This window comes from Pteropus medius, unplaced genomic scaffold (genome assembly GCF_902729225.1).
Source record: "Pteropus medius unplaced genomic scaffold, Ma_sr-lr_union100, whole genome shotgun sequence".
Lineage (NCBI taxonomy): Eukaryota > Metazoa > Chordata > Mammalia > Chiroptera > Pteropodidae > Pteropus > Pteropus medius.
In genome coordinates this window covers 2,452,408-2,474,628 of record NW_024342469.1, presented here as the reverse complement: position 1 = coordinate 2,474,628, position 22,221 = coordinate 2,452,408, and the positions used below count along the sequence as shown (strand labels likewise).

The 22,221-nt window shown below is 64.8% G+C and overlaps 1 protein-coding gene across 6 annotated transcripts in view; it reads right to left on the bottom strand.

The window, feature by feature from the left end:
* The window catches only part of CELSR1 (cadherin EGF LAG seven-pass G-type receptor 1), a 113,207-nt gene that overhangs the window by 4,263 nt on the left and 86,723 nt on the right, over positions 1–22,221 (bottom strand). For 4 of the 6 annotated variants that reach the window (XM_039863151.1, XM_039863152.1, XM_039863150.1 and 1 more), the window contains 16 exons: positions 20,705–20,825; positions 20,182–20,365; positions 19,766–19,867; positions 19,188–19,282; positions 18,543–18,752; positions 17,302–17,485; positions 16,182–16,325; positions 14,134–14,338; positions 13,219–13,386; positions 11,432–11,558; positions 9,566–9,766; positions 5,140–5,314; positions 2,671–2,783; positions 2,278–2,357; positions 1,220–1,346; positions 376–501 (listed from right to left, as the gene is read on the bottom strand). In XM_039863151.1, the coding sequence (XP_039719085.1) occupies positions 376–501; positions 1,220–1,346; positions 2,278–2,357; positions 2,671–2,783; positions 5,140–5,314; positions 9,566–9,766; positions 11,432–11,558; positions 13,219–13,386; positions 14,134–14,338; positions 16,182–16,325; positions 17,302–17,485; positions 18,543–18,752; positions 19,188–19,282; positions 19,766–19,867; positions 20,182–20,365; positions 20,705–20,825 (2,362 nt within the window). Of the gene's footprint in view, positions 1–375; positions 502–1,219; positions 1,347–2,277; positions 2,358–2,670; positions 2,784–5,139; positions 5,315–9,565; positions 9,767–11,431; positions 11,559–13,218; positions 13,387–14,133; positions 14,339–16,181; positions 16,326–17,301; positions 17,486–18,542; positions 18,753–19,187; positions 19,283–19,765; positions 19,868–20,181; positions 20,366–20,704; positions 20,826–22,221 lie in introns of those variants that run through there. The other 2 variants (XM_039863153.1, XR_005652870.1) reach the window with 2 other exon arrangements.

Here is a 22,221-nt window from a genome sequence, read left to right as displayed (position 1 = left end):
CAGAGGCCACAGTGGGGGCAGAGGGTGGCCCTGGCCCCACAGCAAGCGCCAGCGCCAGCAACGACAGTGCCCCCACCGGGCACAGAGCACGGGAGCCTCAAAGAGGAGAGCTTCCCCCAGCCTCGCTCCGCAGCCACTGCTAACGGCTGGGGTTCCCACCGGCTGGGCCCTGTCCTTCCGAGACCCCAAAAAGCAGGGCTGTGACTATGACAGGCTGGATGCCACGATCTACGGATGGCTCTGTGCCGCCCTCTTTGTGAGGGACACCAAGGCCGTGGAGCTGCGACCAATGTTGGGCCCAGGGACCCACACGGACCGTGGTAAGCAGTGCGGCCCAGCCCCCAGGCCCCGTGGGCGTCCCTGGGTGCCTCCTACCGTCAGCAGGGTGGCCCTTGTGGTGGCCGACTCGTCCGGGTGTGGCTTTTTCCCGATAAAGACTCCCTTGAGGTGCTTCCGGACCTCCCTGTTGAGCACGCAGTGGAACAAGAGGACGAAGAGACCCTGGAGAGAGTGGCAGCAGGTCAGCGGAGGAGCCGGGCCCTGTCGCCGCCACGCCGAGCGCCCCCCGCTGCTGAGGATGCACAGAGCACAGCCCGCCGACACGTGCAGCTGAGCGCCCAGAGCGCCTGGCGGCGTGGCTGCAGACGCCACCAAGGCCCACGCTTGGCCATCCGCCACAAGGGCTTCTGCTTTCTGGGGGGAGCTGGGCAAGGCAGCCAGCTTGTGGGGGCCAGGAGGGCCCCATCCCAGCCACTGCCCTCACGCCATCCTGGGTCTCCCGTGGTATGTCATTAATCGATTTTCTGGGAAGCCCTTGGTGTGAGCTGTAAATGGCCGACACTGCTCCCTGGGGACACGAGTGAGATTTCTGCTGGTCTTGGGGTGGAGGGGCGGGAAGTGAGCCCCAGCAGTGGCTGCGCAGAGGACGGTGTCCTGACAATGTAGGAGGACCAGGGGGCACAGCCCCTGGGGAGGCTCTGAGCAGAGCCGTGCCTAAGACAACAGGCTCCTTTTGGTGGCGGGACCGTGCGCGGTGAGCCTGGCTGTGACCACTCACACACTGCACTAGGACGCGGTGTGGCCCGGTTTCTCCCGGGAGTTCGGACACTGCCAGGGACCCTCTTGGTCAGCCGGGGTCGAAGCACTTCAGAGAGGGAGCAGTACACGTGACCCGTGACCTCACCAGGGCCCCCGCCGGGTGAATCAGACGGCCGCTTACCTGTAAGCAGCTGAAGACGGCGAAGAGGTAGTGGAAGGCCAGCGCGTCGCCGTTCACGGCCAGCAGCCCCAGCAGCCACGTGGCACTGACGAGCAGCAGCAGGAGGAAGGCCGTCCTCAGCAGGGAGCTGCGGGGCAGGGGCAGGGAGCGGGCCGGGCCTGACTCCACAGTCCTCCCCCCACGTCTCGCCCGCCCGCTCGCTCTCATCCACCCATCTGGGCACCCACCTACCCACCCATGCATCTGTCTGTCCAGCCACCCACCCTTCCCCAACCTTTCTAAGCTCCCTTCTCGGGGGCAGACAGGCCTATGCCCTCGCTGCCCGGGGCCCCCGTGCATCGTCTTCACCCACCTCTTGGCAGGTCACCCGGATTGCCCTCGTCCTCTCTCCCCCCTCCCTCAAGCTCCCATACATGCCCTCAGCCGCCCAGCGTGGCCGGCTCCTTCCGTGCTGGGCCCTCCTCCGAGCCGAGGGGCCCCCTCCATTCCCGCAGCCCCGGCACCACCTTTGCCTCAGCGCCTCCCCCCACCCGCTGTCACCGCCCCTGCCTCCCTGGTCTGCGTCGCTGCCAGGGCCGCACCCACCCCGGGGGAGGACGGAGCCTGGGGGACACTGAGAAAGCCCCGTGCCCCTCCGTGACCTGCCACCAAACGCTGGGGGCCCTCCATCCTGAACCCTCCGGATGTGAACGCGTCTCCCTCCCTGGTCCGGCGGCTGCCCCGCTGCCCGCCCCAGTCCTCGCGATGGCCAGGCTCCCGCCTGCTCCTCCACAGCGCCCGATGCCACTCGGATCCGGACACCATCTGGTGGCACAGCCTCGGCACAGTCCAGACGCCAGCCTCTCCCCCGCGGCAGCCCGTGGATCCCCACCTATGAGGCTGTCCTCGGTCCTCTGAACTGGCCCAGCCAGTTGTCCCCACCACCACAGCAGCTGAGCGGGGTTGTGGCCGAGGGGCCCAGGCCGCTCAGTGACAGGCACTTTCCGGGGGCTCCAAAGACCAGACGCTCGGGGGTCTGCACATCAGGCCCCCCCACCCCAGGTTTAGCGCCAACTCACGCGGTCCCCTTTCTTTCATAGTGACGGTGCTTTCTTTGGCAGGAAACTCTCACAGACAGGACGAAAATAACTGTATTGACCTGAAACAAACAAAGTCCGGCGACCAACTCGTCTATTGTCGCAGCAGACCTTCAAAACCGAACGCTTCTGAGCATCTTCACACGTGTCTCGGGGAGGCGAGGCTAGGACGAGCAGGCCTGGGGGCCCACGTGCCGGCCTGCGCCTGTAGGACGTCCCTTCCTGGGGGCTGGACACCAAGAGGTCTCACAGTGGACGTGGACTGGAACCTGGAGGCCTCACCATGGTGAGGTCAGCCCTCCCTGCCCCGCCAGCCCCTCCAGCTGACACCCCGAGGGCACAGCAGGTTCCCACGTCCCCGAGAACCCCACTTACAATGATAACTATTCCGATGGGCCCAACAAAGCTCCAGATCAGGGTGTCTTGCAGGGAGAGCCAGCAGAAGTCAGGGTTTCCGTAGCCCTGGGGGTCCAGGCCCACCGCGAGTCCTGGACAACAAGGAGGGGAGAGTGAGGGATACCCCGGGAGGGGACCCTCTGACGGTCAGCCCCAGCGGGTATGGCCACAAGCAGGGCGTTCCCAGCCCCACTCAGGCAGGACCCCAGCATCACCCTCAGAAAGAAGGGCCCGGAGCCCAAGATAAACAGGTGGGATGTGACAAAGGCCCAGGTCCCCTCAAAGCAAAGCCCCTCACAGTGCCAAATGACAGGAGCACCATGCCACGCGGGCCCGGGCAGCTACAAGGAGCCCCCCAGGGCTGGGGCTGCTGAGGGACACCAGAGAGAGACAAGGAGGCAGCAATGAAGAGAGGAGGGCATGTCACCTGCCCGCTCCCCGCCGTGGCCTCCCCTGACCCTGCCTTCCATTCTGGGGGTCCCGAGCTGGGACAAGCCCCCATGACCTCCGACGGCCTGCCCTCCCTTCTGCTCTGGTGCCCGGCAGACCGGCCACCCCCTCGCAGGGCCTGGGTAGAGATGCTCTGTTGTGTCCAGCCATTTGGAGGGGTCACCCGGGGTGACCACACAGGGTGGAGCAGAGGTGAGAACGTGTGAGATACGTGCCCCCCCACCCCCCGCACAGAGGGCATGGACACGCAAGGCCGAGGGCCACCCGCCCGGCCAGCGAGGTCACGGGCTCTAGGCAGGGCGAGTGACGAGGCTGCACACACTGACCAGCCTGCGGTGGCGGCACAGCGGGCCAGCGCCTCCGCCCCCGCCTGAGGTTCCCCAGAATCTTTTCAAGTTCTTTTGCAAAAGACTTAAGTGTTAAAAAAAAACTTTTTAAAACAAGTTAGAAATGTGAAATGTCTGAGTTTAGATGGCAAAGCCATCTCCGAGGCATTTCACGAGTAACTCAGGCTCATCTTTGCCCAGATTAGGTGTTTATCGTGACCCCTCGTACAAAATGGCCTCGAGCTTCTCCAAGTGAAGTCGTCCTCCACCTCAGACCGAGGCCTCACCCCGGGCTGCTTCCTCCCAGCTCCTTCTCTGGAGACCTTCGGCCCTGACACCCGCTCCGCGACCCGGTCAGGCCCTCAGACCCAGCAGATGGGTGCTGCGGGGGGCGGGGGGGCAAGGGCCCTCTCCTGTGTCACTCATGGCCAGCTGGGGCCATAAGCATTTGTGACCTGAATGAGGGAAAGCCACTTAACGTCACCTGTGACATGGGGACGGCCCCACCAGAAGTGACCGTGTGGCATACCCAGCCTGGGGTCTGGCCCGCACAGGTGCCTCATGGGTGGGCTTCGTCGAGAACCGTCACCGTTGTAAAGAACGCCTGAATGTGCTGACCCAGAGGCTCGGCGCGGGCTGCGGCCCCTCGTGGCCTCCGAGGCACGCTTCTCTGGGTGCAGACCCCGCCTCTGGAGACAGCACCCCTTCCGAGGGCTCCTTGCTACACACCTTGGTGACTTCATGCTGTGGGTGTCCTCACCCCCTCCTCCCGTCCCCTAGTGTAGCGGGTCCCCCTGGGAAGATCGGTCCGGCTCAGCCCCAGAATCTGTGAAGGTGGCTTTATCTGGAAACAGAGTCTTTGCAGACTAGTTAAGGATCTCGAGATGAGATCACACTGGCTTAGGATGGACCCTTGATCCAGTGACCGGTGGCCTTGAGAGAGGAAGGGGGTGACTGAGACAGACGCCTGGGGAGGACATGGGATGACGGCAGAGGCTGCAGCGATGCGGCCACGAACCCAGGACACCAGGGCAGAGGCCTGGGCAGATTGTCCCTCAGCCTCCGGAAGGAAGCAGTCCTGTCATCTCCATACCGGATTCTGGCCTCCAGACGGTGAGAGAATGAGCCTCTGCTTTTCTAAGCCCCCCAGTCCGTGGTACTTTGAGGCAGGAGGCCCAGCAAACTAAACACCTGCGCTTAAACTTCAGGACGCGCCGGCAATCACGTCCCCTCCCTGAGCTTGGCCTTGGGTCACCTATCAGCGACCGATGTTCATGATGTTCACGTACAGGTGAGGCCTCACCTGTGGCAGCGAGCGAACTCCCTTCCTGTCACCTGAGGCCCTGGGGCTGGGGACAGCTGGCCCTCAGGGGGAGTCTAGACCAGGTATCAGACCTGAGTTCACTTGGGGCACGGACATGGACTTTTTGACTAAATGCCACAGGGGACCAGTTCTCAAGAAGCTCACACGGGACAGGAGTTGCGGCCCGCAGTGGGGACTGGATGGATGGTCACACTCGCGTGTGTGGACAAGTGTGCAGGGCTAGGGCCTCCTCCGCTGAGGAGGGTACAGAAGGAAGAGGAGGCCTTACTGACACGGGCTCCGGGGCCAGCGACGTCACGGGGGTGCCCCGTGGTGACTGGTGCCCGCCCAGGGCCCCCGCGTCCTCACCTGTGACAATGGCCGGGATGCCCCAGCCCATGACGTAGTAGAACCGCATGGGCCCCGCGTCAACGTTGCGAGCCTCCGTCAGCATGCGGTAGACGTGCAGACTCTCCACGAAGGTCCAGGCGAAGACACTCATGTGGACGTAGTGCAGCGTGATGGCCACCACCGTGCACAGGAACTGCCACGAGAGGGGCCGCTCAGCGCCAGCCCGGCCGGCCCACAGCCTGCGGCGCGGGCCGAGGGCCGAAGGGGCACAAGGCGGGAGGGAAGTGACCAAATCGGCCTCTCGGCAGCCGCGAGGGTCTGTGTGCCCGAACCAGGAAATCGACTTCTTTGGTTTTTGTGTTTGGTTCACTCGAGAGCACTGAGAGCCACAGGTCACAGCACCTCGGGCTCCCGATGTGGAAGTGAGGGCGGCGGGGGGGCGGGGTGTGAGGCACCTGGGGACCCAGGGACCCTCCCCAGCCCGGATCAGTGCCAAGAGCCAGCACCGCCTGGAGACGAGAGGCAGGCAGAGCCTCTAGCATTTCCAGTAGAAGCCGGAAATCTGTATTTTCATGTCACGGTTTCAAATTTTGAAATTTAATTCAAGGTTAAAAAAAAAAAAATTGTGGAGGTGGCCTGCTTAGGCTGAGGGCCCCAGACCATGACCTTGGCTGGTCACCCCTGACCCCCCTGCACAGGTCTCTAGGGTCCAGCAGGTGTGGCCAGAGAGAGGGAGGAGCTTTGTGCTTCGTGGCCTCAAGGGACAAGAGACAGCGAGCTGAGCTCTTCGTGCCTCAGCTGGTGGGGGCCTCCTACCTCTGCTGAAGGAAGGACGGGGAGGGAGCGTTGGCTCTGCTCCTGTCCTTTCTGTGCCAGGTGGCTGTCTGGCCGGTGGCCAAATGCCAGGAAGAGAAAGTCAACCTCCAGGGCAGCTGAGGGACAGCATCCGGCCTCTGGTAAGCCAGCCCATGTCCCTGGACACCAGGACAGATGCAGAGAGCTCCGCCCTGATCACCGCCCCCCCCACCCCAATCACAGTCTGTCCAGCCTCCCAGGGTCCCAGCGTCTGTGCCAGGGAGACACCTGGACCTCAACAGACACAGGAAGGCGGGAGGAGGCAGAGGGCCGCCACCTTGACGCACAGCAGGGACCACCGTGCCGAGGTGCCCGGTCAGTGAATCCCGCAGGGAGCTCGACGGACCCCCGACTCGCTGAGAACACAAGTGCTGCCTACGGTCATGTCAACCTCAACGGCCACCTTCTCTCCAGAAACAAAACCCCAGTGATGAGGGAGGGACCCTTGCAGAGTGACATTCGTCAAATGCGCTACAAAGCAGGACCCGAGCAGAAAAAAACAAACTTAGGCTACAAATGGAGACACGCTCTCTGCCTCCGATGCCAGACGCGGCAGGAAATGGGGAGCGTGCACGCCGCGGAGGGCAGAGCCTGGGGCTGGGCGAGCCCCGCTCCAAACAGCCCCGCGCCCCCTGTGTGCGAAGCACGGCTGCCTGAGGAAAGGGGGGACCGGTGAGGAGGCTGGTGGCTCGTTGCCTTAAACAATGAGAAAAGCGAACGCATAAAACCACTTTTCTTGTGGTTAAAAAAAAAAAGAGGTGTTAGAAACATGTTTTGAAAGTTAGCGGGGCCGAACACGCACAGACTTCTGCAGTAAATGTGCTACCTTTCCAGAACAAAGACCAAACGCCGATGCACGATAAATCATTTCCGCCTGCCAGAAATCTGGGAGATGAAACACCGGGCCCAGAGATGGGATGGTGCGTCAACAGAAAACCCGTAAGGAGCCGGCGCGGAGCCAAGGCGCCCCGCATTCCTTTTCGTCCTGCGGGCGGGGTGCAGGGCTGCAGCGAGGCCCTCCCCCAGCAGCTCCGCACTCAGTGCTGGGAAGGAGGGCGGGCCTCGGGGCACCTCCCACGTGGTGTGCAGTTCCAGGGAGCGGCTCGCCCCAAGTCCACATCCCCCCACGAGACCACTCGAAGGTGCTCCAAGGGTTCTGGAGTGAGTCATGTGGCGTCCCACAGATGCACTGATAAGGCCTGCACGCAAGTGGAGGCGCCCCTCCCTGGCCTGGCTGGATGCAGAGAGCCAGCTGCAGTGGGGCGGACCCCTCACTCTGCCCAGCTTAGGGGCCAGGCCTCTGCGACAGGCCTGGACTCCCTATGTCACAGCTGAGAGGCCACCGAAGTCATCAGTGCCACCCTCTTGAGCTGTCTGCCTGCGACACCCTGTCTCTACCCACTTATCAGGTGGGACCGCCCACCCTCTCTTCAGAGGGGGTTTGGCTGCCCGACGAGGCCTGGGGGGGTCCCACAGCTTGCAGCGAATGAGGAGGAAGCGCTCGAGCATGCGAGTGACTCCGGTCAGCGGGCTGGCAAATTCCATCCTTGTCTTGTGACTCCCCTTCCTGTCCTAGGGCCCGTCCGTTCCCACAGACACGTTTCCTCTTCACGGGGGGCGGGGGGGCACTTCCTCATGCTTGCCTTGGCCCCCCGAGGGGAGTGTCCAGCCTCGCCCAGACTCGCCACTCTGCCCGAGGTTCCACCCCGCACTGAGTGGTGTCCCCACCCACTCGTCCCTTCTGCAGACCCGCGCCCTGTCCTCCCTCCCTCCCTCCCTCCATGCCCTGGTGGCCCTGACGCCCGCCCTTCTCATGCTCGTGGTTCTGGGGCTCAGCACCAGACTCACGAAGACAGCTCCTCGCTGCTCTTCTGACCCCCAGCCCCACCCCGCCGAGGTCACCTTCCTGGAACACAGACCCAGCCGCGGCTCTCCACGGTGCCTGGCGCGGCCCCTCAGGCTCTGGGTGGCTGGATCCCCGACCTGCCCCTGGCCTACCCTGGACGGCAAATGGACGGTCAGGACGGTCCCCGACCCGGCACAGCCCCCCAGCCACCAGGGCGCCATCTAGCACCCGTCACTCGTGTTCGTGCCCGGCGGGTGGGCTCCGAGGACAGAGGGGAGGGAGGGCTTCTTGCATCTGGGTCTCTGGTAGCTTAAACGCGGCGACAGGCAGTGGGTGCTCAGAACACGAGGAACGAAGGGACAACAGCTGTGTCGCCCGACGGCCCATCGCTCGCCCGCCTCGGCAGAGCTCAGAGGCGAGAGCGACCTCCGAACTTCCCGGGGTCACTGCGCATGCACGTGTGACGGTCAGCGGGCCTCACAGCTCCCTAGGGCTATCCGGGTCACCGTTTAGTCACGGACACTTGAACTCACACACACACGGTGGACTGCGTGCCCCTGAGCAGGTCACCAGCCTCGCGGGGCCCGGCCCCGTCACCTGTGAAGAGCGCACCTCCCACGGCCATTTCCACAGCGGAGCCGCATCCGTAGAGCCTCGGGCACAGGGCCTGGTCCCCCACTGCGGCCCCATCATCGCCGGGCTGCGACCCTCGTATTCTGAAAATCCTCTTTGTACAATGGAAAACCAGTCGCGGACTCAAAGCCACAAACCTCTCTCCCTCCCTGCTGCTCTCTGGCTGGGCTGCCAGCTCCCCCGCCAAGGTGGGTCCCCGCCCCACAGCCCAGGGTCGCCCCAGCCACCAGCCCACCCCTCCCTCCATGCCCCGGAGACTCAGACCTGGAGTCTGAGAAGCCCCGCCGGCGCCCCCGCCCCCCCTGGGTGTTTGTAAGCTGCATTTTAAGTACACTCTGGGCTGCTGCAGGAATGCGACCGACTTCACACATACGTCTCCAATAACCAGCTACTTTGCTAAACCCTCCAATTACTTCTCATGATGTGTCTGCAGATCGGTTTGGGTTTTTCTGTGGTGTGGCCCAGCACAACACCTATGTAACCTAATTACCCTATAACCCCTACGAGCTTATGCAAAGCCCCACGAGCACACATGGTACCCCGTAAGCTCCTGTGACACCTGAGGGCCCACACGATACCCCAAGCGGCCAGGTGGCACCCCATACACCTACACGACCTGGGGAGGCTTGAGAAACACACCTTGTATTGAACCAGGTCACAGGGAAGCTCCCCGTGTCCCCTCTGGGCCCTTCCTGCTTGTGTCCACTCTCTCTCAGGAGGCTCCCTCCTCTTCCTCAGCCCCGTCTGCACCCCACCCCCAACACCCCGAGTTCTGGGCCTGTCCCAGCCTCCTCTGCCTATCTGGAGGGGCAGGTGGGCCGCCACAGGAAACACAGCCATGACTCCTTAGAAAGTGCAGAGTACAGGGGTGAGACACACTGCAGACAGGGAAGCCCGTCCCCAGTGCGCGTCACATGTCCTCGGGCCACGATGGCTCAAGGCACAGCTCGCGGCCTCTGGGCTGTGACAAGCGACTGCATTTTCTGATGAAATCACTGAGTCTGATCAGGAAAATAAGTCGTCGTGACTGGAGCCCCCAGCCCTTCCGACGGGGCTCCCACAGACGCCCCTTGTAGGGCAGCGTTAGGGGACAGGGAGGGGGGCACTCACCGGGTTCCCCGTCTGGGCCACCCCGAGCACGAAGACCAGCTGGGAGGAGAGCAGCGCCCCTGTGAGGTGCCGGTGGGTGCTGTGCAGGTTGGAGCGCAGCGTCCGCACCAGCGCCAGGAGCACGCAGGCCGCCAGCAGCGCGGCCAGGGACACGGACACGGCGGCGTAGGTGACGGTCTTCAGGGGCAGGACCTCTCCGTGCTGCGGGCGGGCGGATAAAGACGAGGGCCGGTGAGGGCCGGGGCTCCGACGGGGCGTCTGCACAACGGGGGCCGCTAATGACGACCACCACAGGCAGCGCCACTGGACCCCGCCATGGTCTTCGGGGCGGGAAAAACCCAGAGCGAAAACCGAATGAACAGGTGACAAAACCGGTCCTGGAGGTGACGGCCACACGGCAGGGTGGACGTACCTCGAGCCCTGCCCCGGAGCTCGGACGTGGCCGAGGCGGAGAATTTTGTGTCGTGGATATGTGGCCACGATCGAGAATGACAGCAAGGAAAAGAAAACCTCGCACGTGGACACCGGGCCTGTCCGCCCGAACCCCGAGCCAGAGAGACCTCGCCCGCACGCTCCGTTTACACGGGAGGCAGACGGGCTGTCGCTGCTGGGGCTGCCATTGTCTGCTGGGCTTTGCGAAATGTGACAGTGGTCCAGGCCCCCGCCCTGCGGAGTTTTGGCATTTGGGGAGCGAGGGGCCCGGTTCCCTGGTAACCTCTGGGAAGTATGCTCTGAACTCGCCTGGAATTCTGAGCAGGCGATGCCTGGGGGGGCGGGGGCTGGGAGGGGCGCCTGAGTGCTCAGGGGCTTCTCCTTTGCAGCTAACTCTGGCATCCCCTGGAGGCTGCAGTCCTGACCCCCTGCCAGCTGGGGCGCTAGGGCATCTGGCTAAGGGACCGCAGGCGCTGGAGGGGGGGGGCAGGCTGGAGGGGGGGGGCAGGATTGGAGGGGGGCAGGCTGGAGGGGGGGGGCGCACAGGGGCCATGATTCCTGCTCTTTTCATTTCTTCTACCTGATCCTCACCTTCCTCCACCTACACGTCCAGTCCGCTCCTGGCCACGAGAGGACACCCCCGTCGCACGGGGACAAAGACCGTGATGGCCTGAGGGCACTCGCAGGACTCCCAGGAGGCCCACCCTCTCCTTTCGTCACCCTGACACCCGCCAGGAGCAAGTCGGGGCTGACTCACCCTCCCAAGAATGTGACAGAAACTTGGGCACTGCACCAGAGGGAGGGGCGCCCGGCCTCCTGGGACAAGGGACAAAACCCAGGCCTGGAAAGGCGGCCGCGGTGAGGTCACCCAGGCCCGTTCTGGCTCCTGGACTCCAGCCCCCCCCACCCAGGCTGACCGCACCACTGGCCCCACACGGGACGACGCATTCCCAGAGCTCTGAAAATGCCAGAGGTTAACATCAGCTCCGCGGCTGGGCAGCTCCTGACCCGGCCTCTGTCTTCCCAGCCGGCGTGTGTGGCTCCGAAGGAACGTACCCCCTTTGTCCCCCGCCAGCCGACGGCTTTCTCGACATTCAGAGTGGGCAGAAACAGCGCCACGTAACAGACCGCAGAGCACACCACTGTGAAGTGGGCTGTGCGTCCCAGGTGCTTCTCTTCAACCTGAGGCTCGGGTCTGCCATTCCGGTTTCTAACTTACAACCTGGCCTCTCTGGAAACCTCTCAAGGGGGTTTTGTTATGTAGATGCTAACAGATTCCGGCCCCTGTCCTAGAATGGATCTGTTTTTTGGCGCTTGGAAGGAAAGACAGCGTTGAGGGGACAGGTTTGGGGCGAGGCCTAAATGCCCCATGGGGTCGATGCCCCCGTACACTTGCCGGGGCGGGGGAGGGGTGCCCCTGGGGGCTGCGCCCACCTCACGCCTGGAGACGTCCATGAGCACGGCGAAGCTGGCCGTGTGGCTGCACTGACAGGCCACGTGGGTCCGGTTTCTGGACAGCAGCTCGCAGCCCTTGGCCGACCAGCCTCCAGTCCCACCGGCGCTGCGGAGAGAGAGGGGCACGTGATTCTCCCACTGCCGGCATCTCCCAGGCCCACCTGCCCCCCCGGAGCGTGTCCAAGACACGGCACCACTGCCACCACTGTGGGGACCAGGGCCCCCGCGGCCGCTCGAGACCGTGTGAACTCTCCCTCCGCCTTGGCGGCTGGCGCGGGCCCCAAAGCAGCAGCCTGCGAAGTTCGCCTCCGATGTGTCACCTAGCAGTAAAACTTAAATGGGGACCTCTCGGGTCCACCGCACGCCCCTTTGGTCAGAAACATTAGTCAGTTGTTAAAAAGGCCGCTTTGTACTTCAGTCTTCTTTGGAGTCTCGACGATTTAAGAAATAACATCTCACGTTCGTTTCACACTTTCATCTCTCGGTTGCTCCGTGTTTTATGGCCACTGCCTGGAAGCAGGGCCCAATTATTCCTCCCTGAGAAGCTCCAAATGACAAGCTGCCATGCGGGCGTGTCTCGGCCTCGGAGGCGGCCCTGCCCTCCCTGACTCTGGGAAAGTCCAGTCGCTTCTCTGATCCTCAGTTTACTCATCTGTGAAACGGGACGTGAAGGCCAAGGCATGTTTGCCAAGAACTTTTAAGATCCGGTATGAGAGCCGCCACATACACAGCAGGGAGGATGAGTAGAGCTAATCGCCCGGGTTCAACCGAGTGACCACTACAGACAGCCGAGCCGCCCGCAGGCCGAGCCGACCCTCACACGTCCCCTGCGGCGACAGCGGGCCCTGCACCCTCTCTCGTAAGCCAAGTGCCTGTTACCGCCCGGACACCACGCTGCCCCCTCATCGACTAGAATTTGGCAAACGCAGCAGGCGGGAAGAGCGCCACGCTGGCTCTGCCGAGCCAAGCCTGCTTCCCGGCGCGGGCCCCTGCAGGCCGGGGGTCCGCATGCCCACCCCGGCGGCGCCCCCACTCGGTGGGCACCCACTCACTCTCGTGGAACCACGGTTCGTTTGGGGAATGTTTTGTTGCATAGGAACGAACTCCCATATGCACAGAATTCTGTCCTAGGTCCACGCGTGGGGGCAGGGCACAGCCTCTGAGCGGTAGAACCAGCCCAGCAGCTGCTTGTTGGCTCCTCGGCAGGGCCAGGTGAGGTCAGGCACCCCCTTCCGGTACGGGGATCCCCCCATGTGGGATTCCTTGCTGTTCTCCTCAGTCTCTGAGCCCTGACCCCCGTGTGTCCGGGACGGAACCCCGTCTCCTTTGGTGGTGGCTGGGCGTCTGTGGGCTGCTGTGTCACGGGAGCCCTGCAGGTGACCGGCCCTGTCTCCGCGTTGGCCTGTGCGTGTCACGTGTGCACGTCTTTCCAGGTGTGTACATCCCTGTACATGTGTGTAACGGGGTGTGTGCACACACGTATGAGCCATGTTTCCAGGTGTATATCTATGCGTGTGTGTGCGTGCGTGTGTACACGTAACTGTACATGTAGGAGCTCTGACACCCGCGGAAGACACCCCCTCCCCCACGAGAGGCCGGAGGGGTGCAACAGACCAAGAGAATGACCCACGGGACACTGTAGCGGAGCATTGAGACCTGCCGAGTGCTGGGGAGCTGCGGGCACACCCCGGCCCCGGTGAGGCCCCCCCGCGGGAACGCAGAGCTCGGGGCCGGAGGTGGCCGCGGGCTCCCGGGGCGTCCCTCACGTGATGGAGTGGTTCCAGAAGACGCAGGCCGGCTTGGAGCGCTCCTCCGTCTCCAGCAGGGCGAGCTGCACCAGGACGGGCCGCTCCAGCGGGCCGGGGAGCGGGGCACCCTCGCTGTGCACCGTCGTGCTCACCACCGGTGTGTTAAGGACGGGCCGGTTTGGCAGCCTGCAGGTGGGGGCAAGAGCACCCGGAAGATGCGCGTGAACCGGTCGCTGACGCCCGCGTGCAAACACGGTGAGGACACGGGTGGGGGCGGGGATCCCAGCCCGTGAGCTCGGAGCCGCAGCCCTGCTCCTGGGAAGGGCCTGGGCAGCGGCCACGTCGGGCTCGGCGCAGGTTTCGTCAGTGATGGGCCACACGCAGGGTCAGAGGTGAACTTTGGAAATTTAAAAGCGAAGAGCGGCCGTGTGCGCAGAGACGTTTTGCCGCCGCCCCATGGAACGGCAGACAAAACGCCCGGCACAGGGAGCCCGGCGGCTCGTGGCGGAGTCCCGTCCAGCCACCCGGGGGCGTGACGTGAGGACTACGGACCCAGGGAGAGCCCGAAATGACAAGAAAGCTGAAGAGGGGGAGCCTGCGTGTGCGCCCGCCTCTGGCCAGAGCCACGAGGCCCCGCCGGGCAGCGTCTGCCGTTCCGGCCAGCACTCGCGAAGCGGCCCTTGGTGCTGGGCCGCCAGTGGCCGAGGCGCACGGATGCGGGGACAGCCCCTCCGAGGAGGAATCACACTGGGGAGCTGGTGGGTCGGTGTCCACGGAGGCGCGAGGCGGGGCGTGTGCCGGGTGCTCCTGGCAGGAACCCGGGGACGCTGCCCGCCCGCAGGCCCAGAGCCTCTGCCCACAGGAGACGACAGGGCAGCGCTGTCCTTACATAGGCGGTCAGGCGGGGCCCCCGTGCTCCCCGACCGGCCTTACCGGAGGCTACGGCGGTCAGGGTCATAGAGCTCGGGCAGCAGCTGTCCCAGGGTCCGGTAGACAATGACCAGGGCGACGGCGAACTGGCCAGGCTCCTCAGGGTGCCTCTTCTGCCTCCTGAACGGGGCCTCCGTCTCGGCGCCAGGCCCCGGACGTGCAGTCTGCGGGGCGGCCCTCCGGCCGGCCGGCCTCACCACGGGACTCTCTGCAACACGAGCGGGGGTGGAGGACGGAGCTGGACACCGTGTCCCCGCCCATCGCTCTCCACGCGAGCAGCAGCCGCCCGAAGCCAGCAGACATTCTGTGGGGACAGCAGCGGTACCTCCAAAGACCAAACACAGCACCACGTGACCCCGCAAACCCACTCTGGGCACGCGCCCCAAAGAAGGGCAGGCAGAGCTCAAGAGACACTTGTCCTCGTGTGCGTAGCAGCCGGAAGTGGGGGCAGCCCCAGTGTCACCAACGGATGAGCGAATGAGCAGTGTGGGCTACAATGTCCCTCAGCCCTCAGAGGAAGCCCTGACGCACGTGACGACACGGACGAACCTCGAGGCCATCATGTTCAGTGAGAAAAGCCAGTCACGTGTTCTATGATTTCGTCTGCGTGGGCTCCTGGGCTGGTGGCATTCGCAGACAGGACGTGGAACAGCAGTTCCCAGAGGCTGGGGGAGGTCAGTGCCTCCCCCTCCAGGGGGCCACCGTCTCCCAGGCACGGGGCACGAGGGGCTACGGCAGGGTCGGAGGACAGCATCCGGGGCATGGTGGCCTCGGGAGTGCCTGATGACCCAGGAACAGAGAACACGGGGCCCCCCGCTCCCCGCGTTTGCTCCTGGCCCCACAGGAGTCTCTGGGTCTAAAGCTTTAGTCCCCTAGGACCCAACTGGCTCACTGCACCTCCAGCTAACAGGTCGGCTGGCCGGTGGGTACATAGGCTCCCTTTGGGTGAAGCATCCAGACACTTCACCCCAGTGGAGGCGGCAGTACCCCTTTCTGCTGCCTCAGAGCCCTAGTCGTCCTGGAGGTGGTGGGGTCGCGGGCAGGAAAGCAGGTCATCCGGGAGGGACACCCAAGCAGCTGTGGCACCCCGAGGGGCCCAGCCTGGCCCCCACCTCCTGGATGTTCATCCACACGGCCCCCACTACACCTGCTGAGCCCAAGGGGTCTCCTGTCTGCTTCCCCGCCGCGGGGCGAGTCAGGCGTTTGTGGGATGAGGGGTCACAGAAGCCAGGGGCCACATCTTCTCAGCAGTAAATGAATCGGTGGGGTTTGCTCCGTGCTGACTGCACTGGCCGGCGCTCCAGAGGATTAAGTGACCACCGCGTTGACTATGACGCTGCGTACAGGCCTGAGGGGACCCGGTGTCAGCGGGAGCGGTCCCAGGAGAGCAGAGAAGCAGGTGCTGGAAGCTTCTCCCTAAAGCAAACTCGCTCCTGCTTGTTCACTTCCGAGGCCAAGGGCCCGAGAGCAAGGATGACCCTGCGGTCAGTTCAGAAGCAGAAACACTGACGAAGTCCGAGCGGGAGCTGCTTTTAGGTCCCCGTGCCCAGGCGTGTGGGCGTCTGTGCAGCTGCTGCCTCGGGGGGCAGAGGTGAGCCGGCCACGGCCCAGGGGCGAAAACCGATCGCGAGGCGGCCAACCCACCGTCGGGAAACCCTCTCTGCAAGTCGCTGAGGCGCCCGAATCCCACAGCTGACAAACCCGACTCGCTGAAAGCGCGCCCAGCCTTAAACTGCTCGTTACGGAAGTTCACGTTTTCCAGTCCCCCTGGTTTTGAGACATTTTCAGCAGCTCGGGTGGATCTGCGAGAAACACTTCCAGACGATTCAAAATGTTTCAGCCAGGGGTACCGTGACCCCAGCCAGGAGTGAAGACGTGCCGCTCCCGGTCTGGTTTTTGGGGGGGCGGATGCTAGAATTTTCCCTACTTGCGTAGCAGCTTTTCACTGCACAGCGAGGACGACCAGCACACTCTGCAGTGGGGACCCTCCGGGGGGCCCCCCCGGGGCGGGAGTCCCCTGAGGGCAGCGCTGGGCCTCGAGGGGGCTTTACCTCTTCTCTCGGGCAGTGTGAAGAAGTCAGCTGGGAAGAAGGCAGAGGACGCCAGCTCCTTCGGGACGTCTTCACGGATGTCCTCGAGCCGTGGCACCCAGGCTCCCGTGAAGTTAAACGTGTCGAAGACGTCCAGGGCGAGGACTGTGGGGACAGTGGCTTCCGTCACGTGGCTCGCAGCCCCTCCCGCGGGACCCACATCCCTTAGACCAGAAGCCACCGGTGTCTCCCCAGGTCCTCCAGCCCTGAGGCTGCACAGCGGGACCCCTGCACGGGAAGTGGGCGGGGGGGGACACGTGGCAAGTCCAGCCGCTGGACGTGGGTGGCGCCTGAGAACCGTCAGGCTCGGGGTCTGGAGGCGAGCCTGGCAGCGGCCGACGCGTGAGCCATGCATGCCCCCAGTGGCCACCCGGAGGGACGCTGCTTCTGGGTGATGACTGCGTAATCCAGGAGCCACCCCCGGGAAGGGACAATCCCTGGGTTCTGCCCAGTCACCCCACATGGGGCTTAGTAAATACTTGCAGGAGAAAAAGAGCCACCTCACAGGACAGACCCCCGTGGACTCTGCCAGCTCTGTCTGGGCGACGTGGCAGCTGCTTCTACCTCCAGACTCTCCCTGCGAAGCCCTGACCCCAGAGCAGTGTGTCCTGGGCTCTGGGGACTTGGTGCATAGGCGCTGGCTCTATAGACAGCTCTGGCCAGGCAGGGCGGAGTCCCACCCTCCAACCCCGGTGCCCGGCCATTGTTCCTGACTCTCTGTGGGTCTGGCCTCTCTGAGTGAGTAGAGACCATGCCCCTTCCCTAAACAGCCTCACACCCCAGTTCTGAAAGGCCCGCGGGCCACCAAGCGCATGCCTGTGGCACCTCGCTTCCCTGTCACCTCTGCTCATGTCTGTCCCTGACTTCCTGGGCCCGGGAATGACGTGTGTGTCTCTCTGATCAGCTTTGGACACACTGAACGAGGAGGGTCCCATCTCCCCATCTCACGGACGAGGAAGCAGAGGCCGGAGCTGTTGACCACTCCCCAGGCGATGGCCACGCTGGGGCCACACACCCCAGACGGACCTGGGGTCCCTCCTGTGGGGCACGCCTGTCCCCCGCGCCAGCCCGAGGCCCTTACTCATGTTGGCAGTGATGATGACGAAAGGTCTCAGGTAGGTTCTGCGCACGTTGCGTGCCACGTTGCTGAAGTAGGCCTCGAAGCCCCGGAGCAGCCGGGCCGTGCCCCCCTCACTCCGCTGGATGTGCTCCCACGCGGCCCTGGTGCCTGGGGCCAGGAGCGCGCTGCCCACACGGACGATGTCCTGGCGGACAGACAGACAGACAGCACTCGGCTTGCATGTGCGCTGGCCTGTAGGGGCCTGGCTAACAGGGGGCCAGCAGGAGGAGACCACCGGTGTTTGCAGCTCAGAGGTAGGCAGCTGTGTGTCCGGGAGAAGCCTGCTGGGGTTTGCATGTGCACCCCGAGACGCAAAGGGGAGACGCCCTGGTCACGTGAGAACCCAGCTGCGCCAGGCACACCGGGTGTGGGCACTGAGCGGGCAGCAAGGCAGCCGAGGACACGCCGCTAGTGCCCGTGTGACGCTGCCGCCCCCGCAGCATGAGGCAGACGTGTGCCCGTCCGTGGGGGCTCAGGGACCCCAGCCCAAGCCAGAAACCTGGAGGAGAAGCTTCTGTTTGCAAAGCCTCAAAGTGGGAACAAACTCCCTCAGGCCAAACACTTGGGCCTGGACCAGAAGGCAGGAGAAGGGACCCCCACCCTTCTGCTCTGCACGGACAGGGAGGGGGAGGCCGCCCCAGAGCCGCTGCACTGACGGGGACACCTCGAGAGGAGAGTCGAGGAAGCGAGGTGGCACTGCCCTCCGACAGCAGGCCTAGGAGTGAGTTTCCTCAACGGTCTTCCTAACCGTGCTTCTTACGGACAGATCGCTTCACCTGACGGAACACGGCGGGGCCTGTGCACGAGAGCGCGTGGGCTTCTGAAAGCCGCGCCTCGGGGCACGTGGGGGGGCAGGGACTCCGAGGGCTGTGTGCCCTTGGCGCGCTGTGACTCAGGTGCCCTCCCTGCCAAACGGGGTGACGGCTGCACTGCGCCCCAGGGTGCGTGCACGTGCGGAGCAAACCAGCCAGTTCACGTGAGCCACACGGCACACACCGAACGCGCAGCTGCTGGCGGCACCCGGCACCGTCGTCACGACAACCACGACCCGCACGCGCCCTTCTCGAACGCTCCTGATACTCGTCATCGGCGTCACCGGCCACGGCACTGGCCCAGGCTCCCCACCGAGAGGCGACGTTCTGCTGGGAGGACGGCCGCCCCCGAGCTCACTGCCGTCCCCAGACGCGCCCGCTGCCCCCTACCTCGTGGAAGTTGGCGTCCTGCGTGGCCGCCAGCTCGAAGCCCTGCTGGCGGCTCTCGTGCTGCAGGACGCGGGCCAGCAGCTGGTAGGCCGTGCGCAGGTCGTCGCCGAAGAGCACGCCCGTGTGCCGCGTGGCGTTGTGCAGCGCCCGGGCCAGCCGCAGGGACCCGTCTCCGTCCATCCGCGTCTCGTTGCGGCTCAGTTTCTCGTTCTGAAACGAGGGAGCCAACGCGGTGTCTGCAGACCCCCCGCGGCCGCGCGGGGCCCCTCCTGCTCACGCCCACCGCTGCCCAGGGCGGGCTTCCTCGTCAGGACAGAGCACAAGAAATCCAAAACCGAGCTCCGGCCGATGACGGCGCGAAACACGGGGGGCGGTCGGCTAGAAAGCGCTTGGAGAGGCACACGCGGGGGGACAAGCGAGCACGTGTGGGCGCCGGGGACAGGGCGCGACGGGAGGGCGTAGCCGGACCTGGGCACGCGGGGTGGGCGGGGCCAGATGCAGAGTGGGTCCCGAGGGGAGAGAGAAGGGTCCGGCCGCGGGCGCCCAGGACAGACGACCCTGAGCCACCGCCAGCCTCTGGCCAGCAGGGCCCGGCTGCCTGGACGCCCCCCGTCCCGGTGACCCTGTCCCCGCGTGCGCCCCTACCATGGCTTTGAGCTGCAGGAAGGCGACGCTGGTGCAGTTGAAGAGCTCGGGAGGCAGCCAGCCCTTCTCCCCACCGCAGTGGCGGACCGCGTTGCCTGGGGACAGACGGCGGGCTCGTGAGGCCCGAAATCCCAACCGCCGATCCACACGCGTCTGTCCAGGTGTCCCCAAGCCCGGCGTGCTGCCCACCCCGCGCTGGCCCAGGGCCAGGCAGCTGCCACGGCCACGAAGCCCCCACGGGCACTCTGGTCTCAGGCCTGGGGCCACCGCTACGCCGCCTGACGTCCACAGTTGGCCGAGCCCAGCAACGCGGACATCTGGGCAAGTCCGTGAGAAAAGAAACCAGCCTAATCTTTCGCCACGTACCAGTGCAAGCCCCGCGCACCACACCTGCCCTGAGCGGCCGGGCCACGCGCGTGCCCAGCGCCCTCTCACCGGACCCGACACCCCTCCCGGGCGGCGTCGCCCGACCCCACTTTACAAAGAGAACCCCACACTGAGTGGCGGAGACGCTTGTCATGTCCCTCTGTCTGGTTTCCCGCCGGGAACGGACGCCACAGCCCAGGGCATGTACTTACCCACGGATCCCTTGGGACACGGCACCGCGGCCGGCTGCCCGAACTGGGTCTGCGGCCACCAGATGCCAGCTTCAAACACCCTGGGACACCCGCTGTAGGTCACTGGCACGCAGAGGAGAGGAGACCCTTAGCCAGCATGGCCACACCCCTCCCTGGAGGCCCCGCCCCCAGCAAGACCAGACCCTCGCAACCTCCTGCAGCAGGGCTGGACGGGGTGGGGCGTGACCCGGGCTCCTGCGCTGCCATCCCCCAGGGCCAGGTGGGCACAGGCAGACCATAGGGGTGCTGAGCGCTCCCCAAACCCCAGAGCATGTGCTGCACACGCACACACGCACACACGCACACGCGCACACGCACACGCGCACACGCCCCCAACCCACGGCCCGGCCCGTCAGGGGTCAAGCGGCGACACAGACCTTCGCAGCCGAGTGTGGTGACTTCGGCGAAGGGGTTGTCACAGCGGTTGCACTGGCGGCCGATGACGCCGGGCTTGCAGGCACACTGCCCAGTGTCCGCGTCACAGGTGCGGCTGTGGGAGCCTTGCGGGAAGCAGTCACAGGGCAGGCAGGCATCCGTGTCGGGGGGCCTGTAGTGATTCTCCTGCAAACGCCAGAAGTGCGGGGGGCTGTGGATGCTGGTGCAGGCCCTACTCCTGGAGGACGTTTCCTGCGTGTCCGGCCGCCTCTGGGCCTCTCCCCGCTGCCCTCCGCCCTCCGCCCAGACAAGGCAGGCGCGCTCTCCAGGAGGGCCCCTCCTCCCTCATTTAGAGCAAAAGCCTATCACGGCCCCCCGCCTACTTGTCCTAAGAAGGACCAGAGATGCGAGAGCGGGGACGGTGCGTGTGTGTGCGCCCGTGCGCGCGGCCATCTCCCCGGGCTCGGCGCCCGTGGAGACGGTGGGGGACGCGTCCCTGCCGTCCACCTGCGGGCCAGGCCTCACCTTGCACTGGCACTGCCCGTTGGTCTTGTTGCAGTCAGGATCGAAGCCTTTGCTGACAGCACAGTGGCAAGGCCCACACACGGGGTTCCCCCACCAGCCTTTGGGGCACGGAAGGTTGATCCTGTTGGGAAGAAGAGGTGGCGGGTGGAGGCTGCACGTGACCGTCCTTCTCCGAGGAGAGCGAGCCCGCGGGACGCCTGGGGCCGCGGCTGCTCTGGGTCTGGGCACCTCCCCCGCTCCGGGGGCCTCTGTTCCCCTCCGCTCGCCCCCACCCCCGGAACCCTTAAGAATTTCTTGTCCTGCTCCCAGCCCTGAGGAGCCCCACATCTGGAAGGGTTCCGCCTGCAGACCTGTTGCTTTTCAACAACGCATTTGCTCATTTCTTTCTTCCACCTGGAAGACGCAGGTGACGACCCTGCTCAGGCTGCTATTAGCTTGACGTCACGATGCTCACGCTGCCACAGCACCCCCACCACGAGGCCTGGCTCACGGGGACACAGTAATACCTGACGCCGCCGCCGGGCTGGCCTTTTAGGACCCCAGCCCCACACAGAGCAGCCGGGGCCTGGCCGCCCTGGACAAGCTTCCCCCGGGACCCAGGACACCTGCCGGCTCACGGGTGCTGAACGAGGCTCCTGCAGCGCCCAGGTCCCCAGGTCCCCACAGACATGCAGAGCAGCCTGGCCACGGACGTGGCATGTGCCTTTGTCGGCTCCGTGCAGCCACAGGCTGGACCCGGTGGGCTGAGGATCATCGGACCCGCCCAGTCCTGCCTCGGGAGCCAGGCCTGGCAGAGCCAGCAAACCCGGAAAAGAGCAACGTCGAAGCTGACAAGGCCAGCCCCGCCCCGCCCCGGTGTCAGCTGCTGCCTGTCACTGTCACTCTGCCTCTGCTCCTGACCTGATGGTTCACCTGAGCATTACCTGCAGACCCGCCTGCCTGCGGGATGCTCCCCCAAGTATCCCTCAGGCCCCTCAAATGAAGTGCCACCCTGCGCTTACTACCCAGCTAATGACATTCTGTCCATCCACCGTAACCTCAGACACCTTTCACTCACCCACGAGCAATGATTAAGTACCAGCTCTGTTCACGTCAAGGCTACGAACGTGGCCAGGCAGGTTCCTGGGCCCGGGGGCTCTGGTCTGGTGAACGCGGAACTACATTTACAAGTGGGGACCCCAGGGCCTTGGCGAACCCCTTCTCCTCACCGCCTCTTCAGTCCTGAAGGCCTGCAGCGCCAGGCCTGGGGACGCTGCACCAGCCTCCGAGCTGGTCACCCTGTGTCCAGCTTCTGCCTGCTCCAACCGCACTCCGTGCGGGAGCCAGAGGCCTCTGAGTCCCGGACCTGACCCTGCCGCTTTTCTGCTGGCCCCGTGGCCCCACAAAGCCAAGCTCTGTTCCCAGCTACAGGACAGGCGTCCTCCCAGGCCCGCCTGCCTCCCCAGCGTAGGATGTGCTCAAGACAGTACGGGCCCCTGGGAATGCCCCACTGAGCCTCTAGGCTGGCCTCGTCCTGT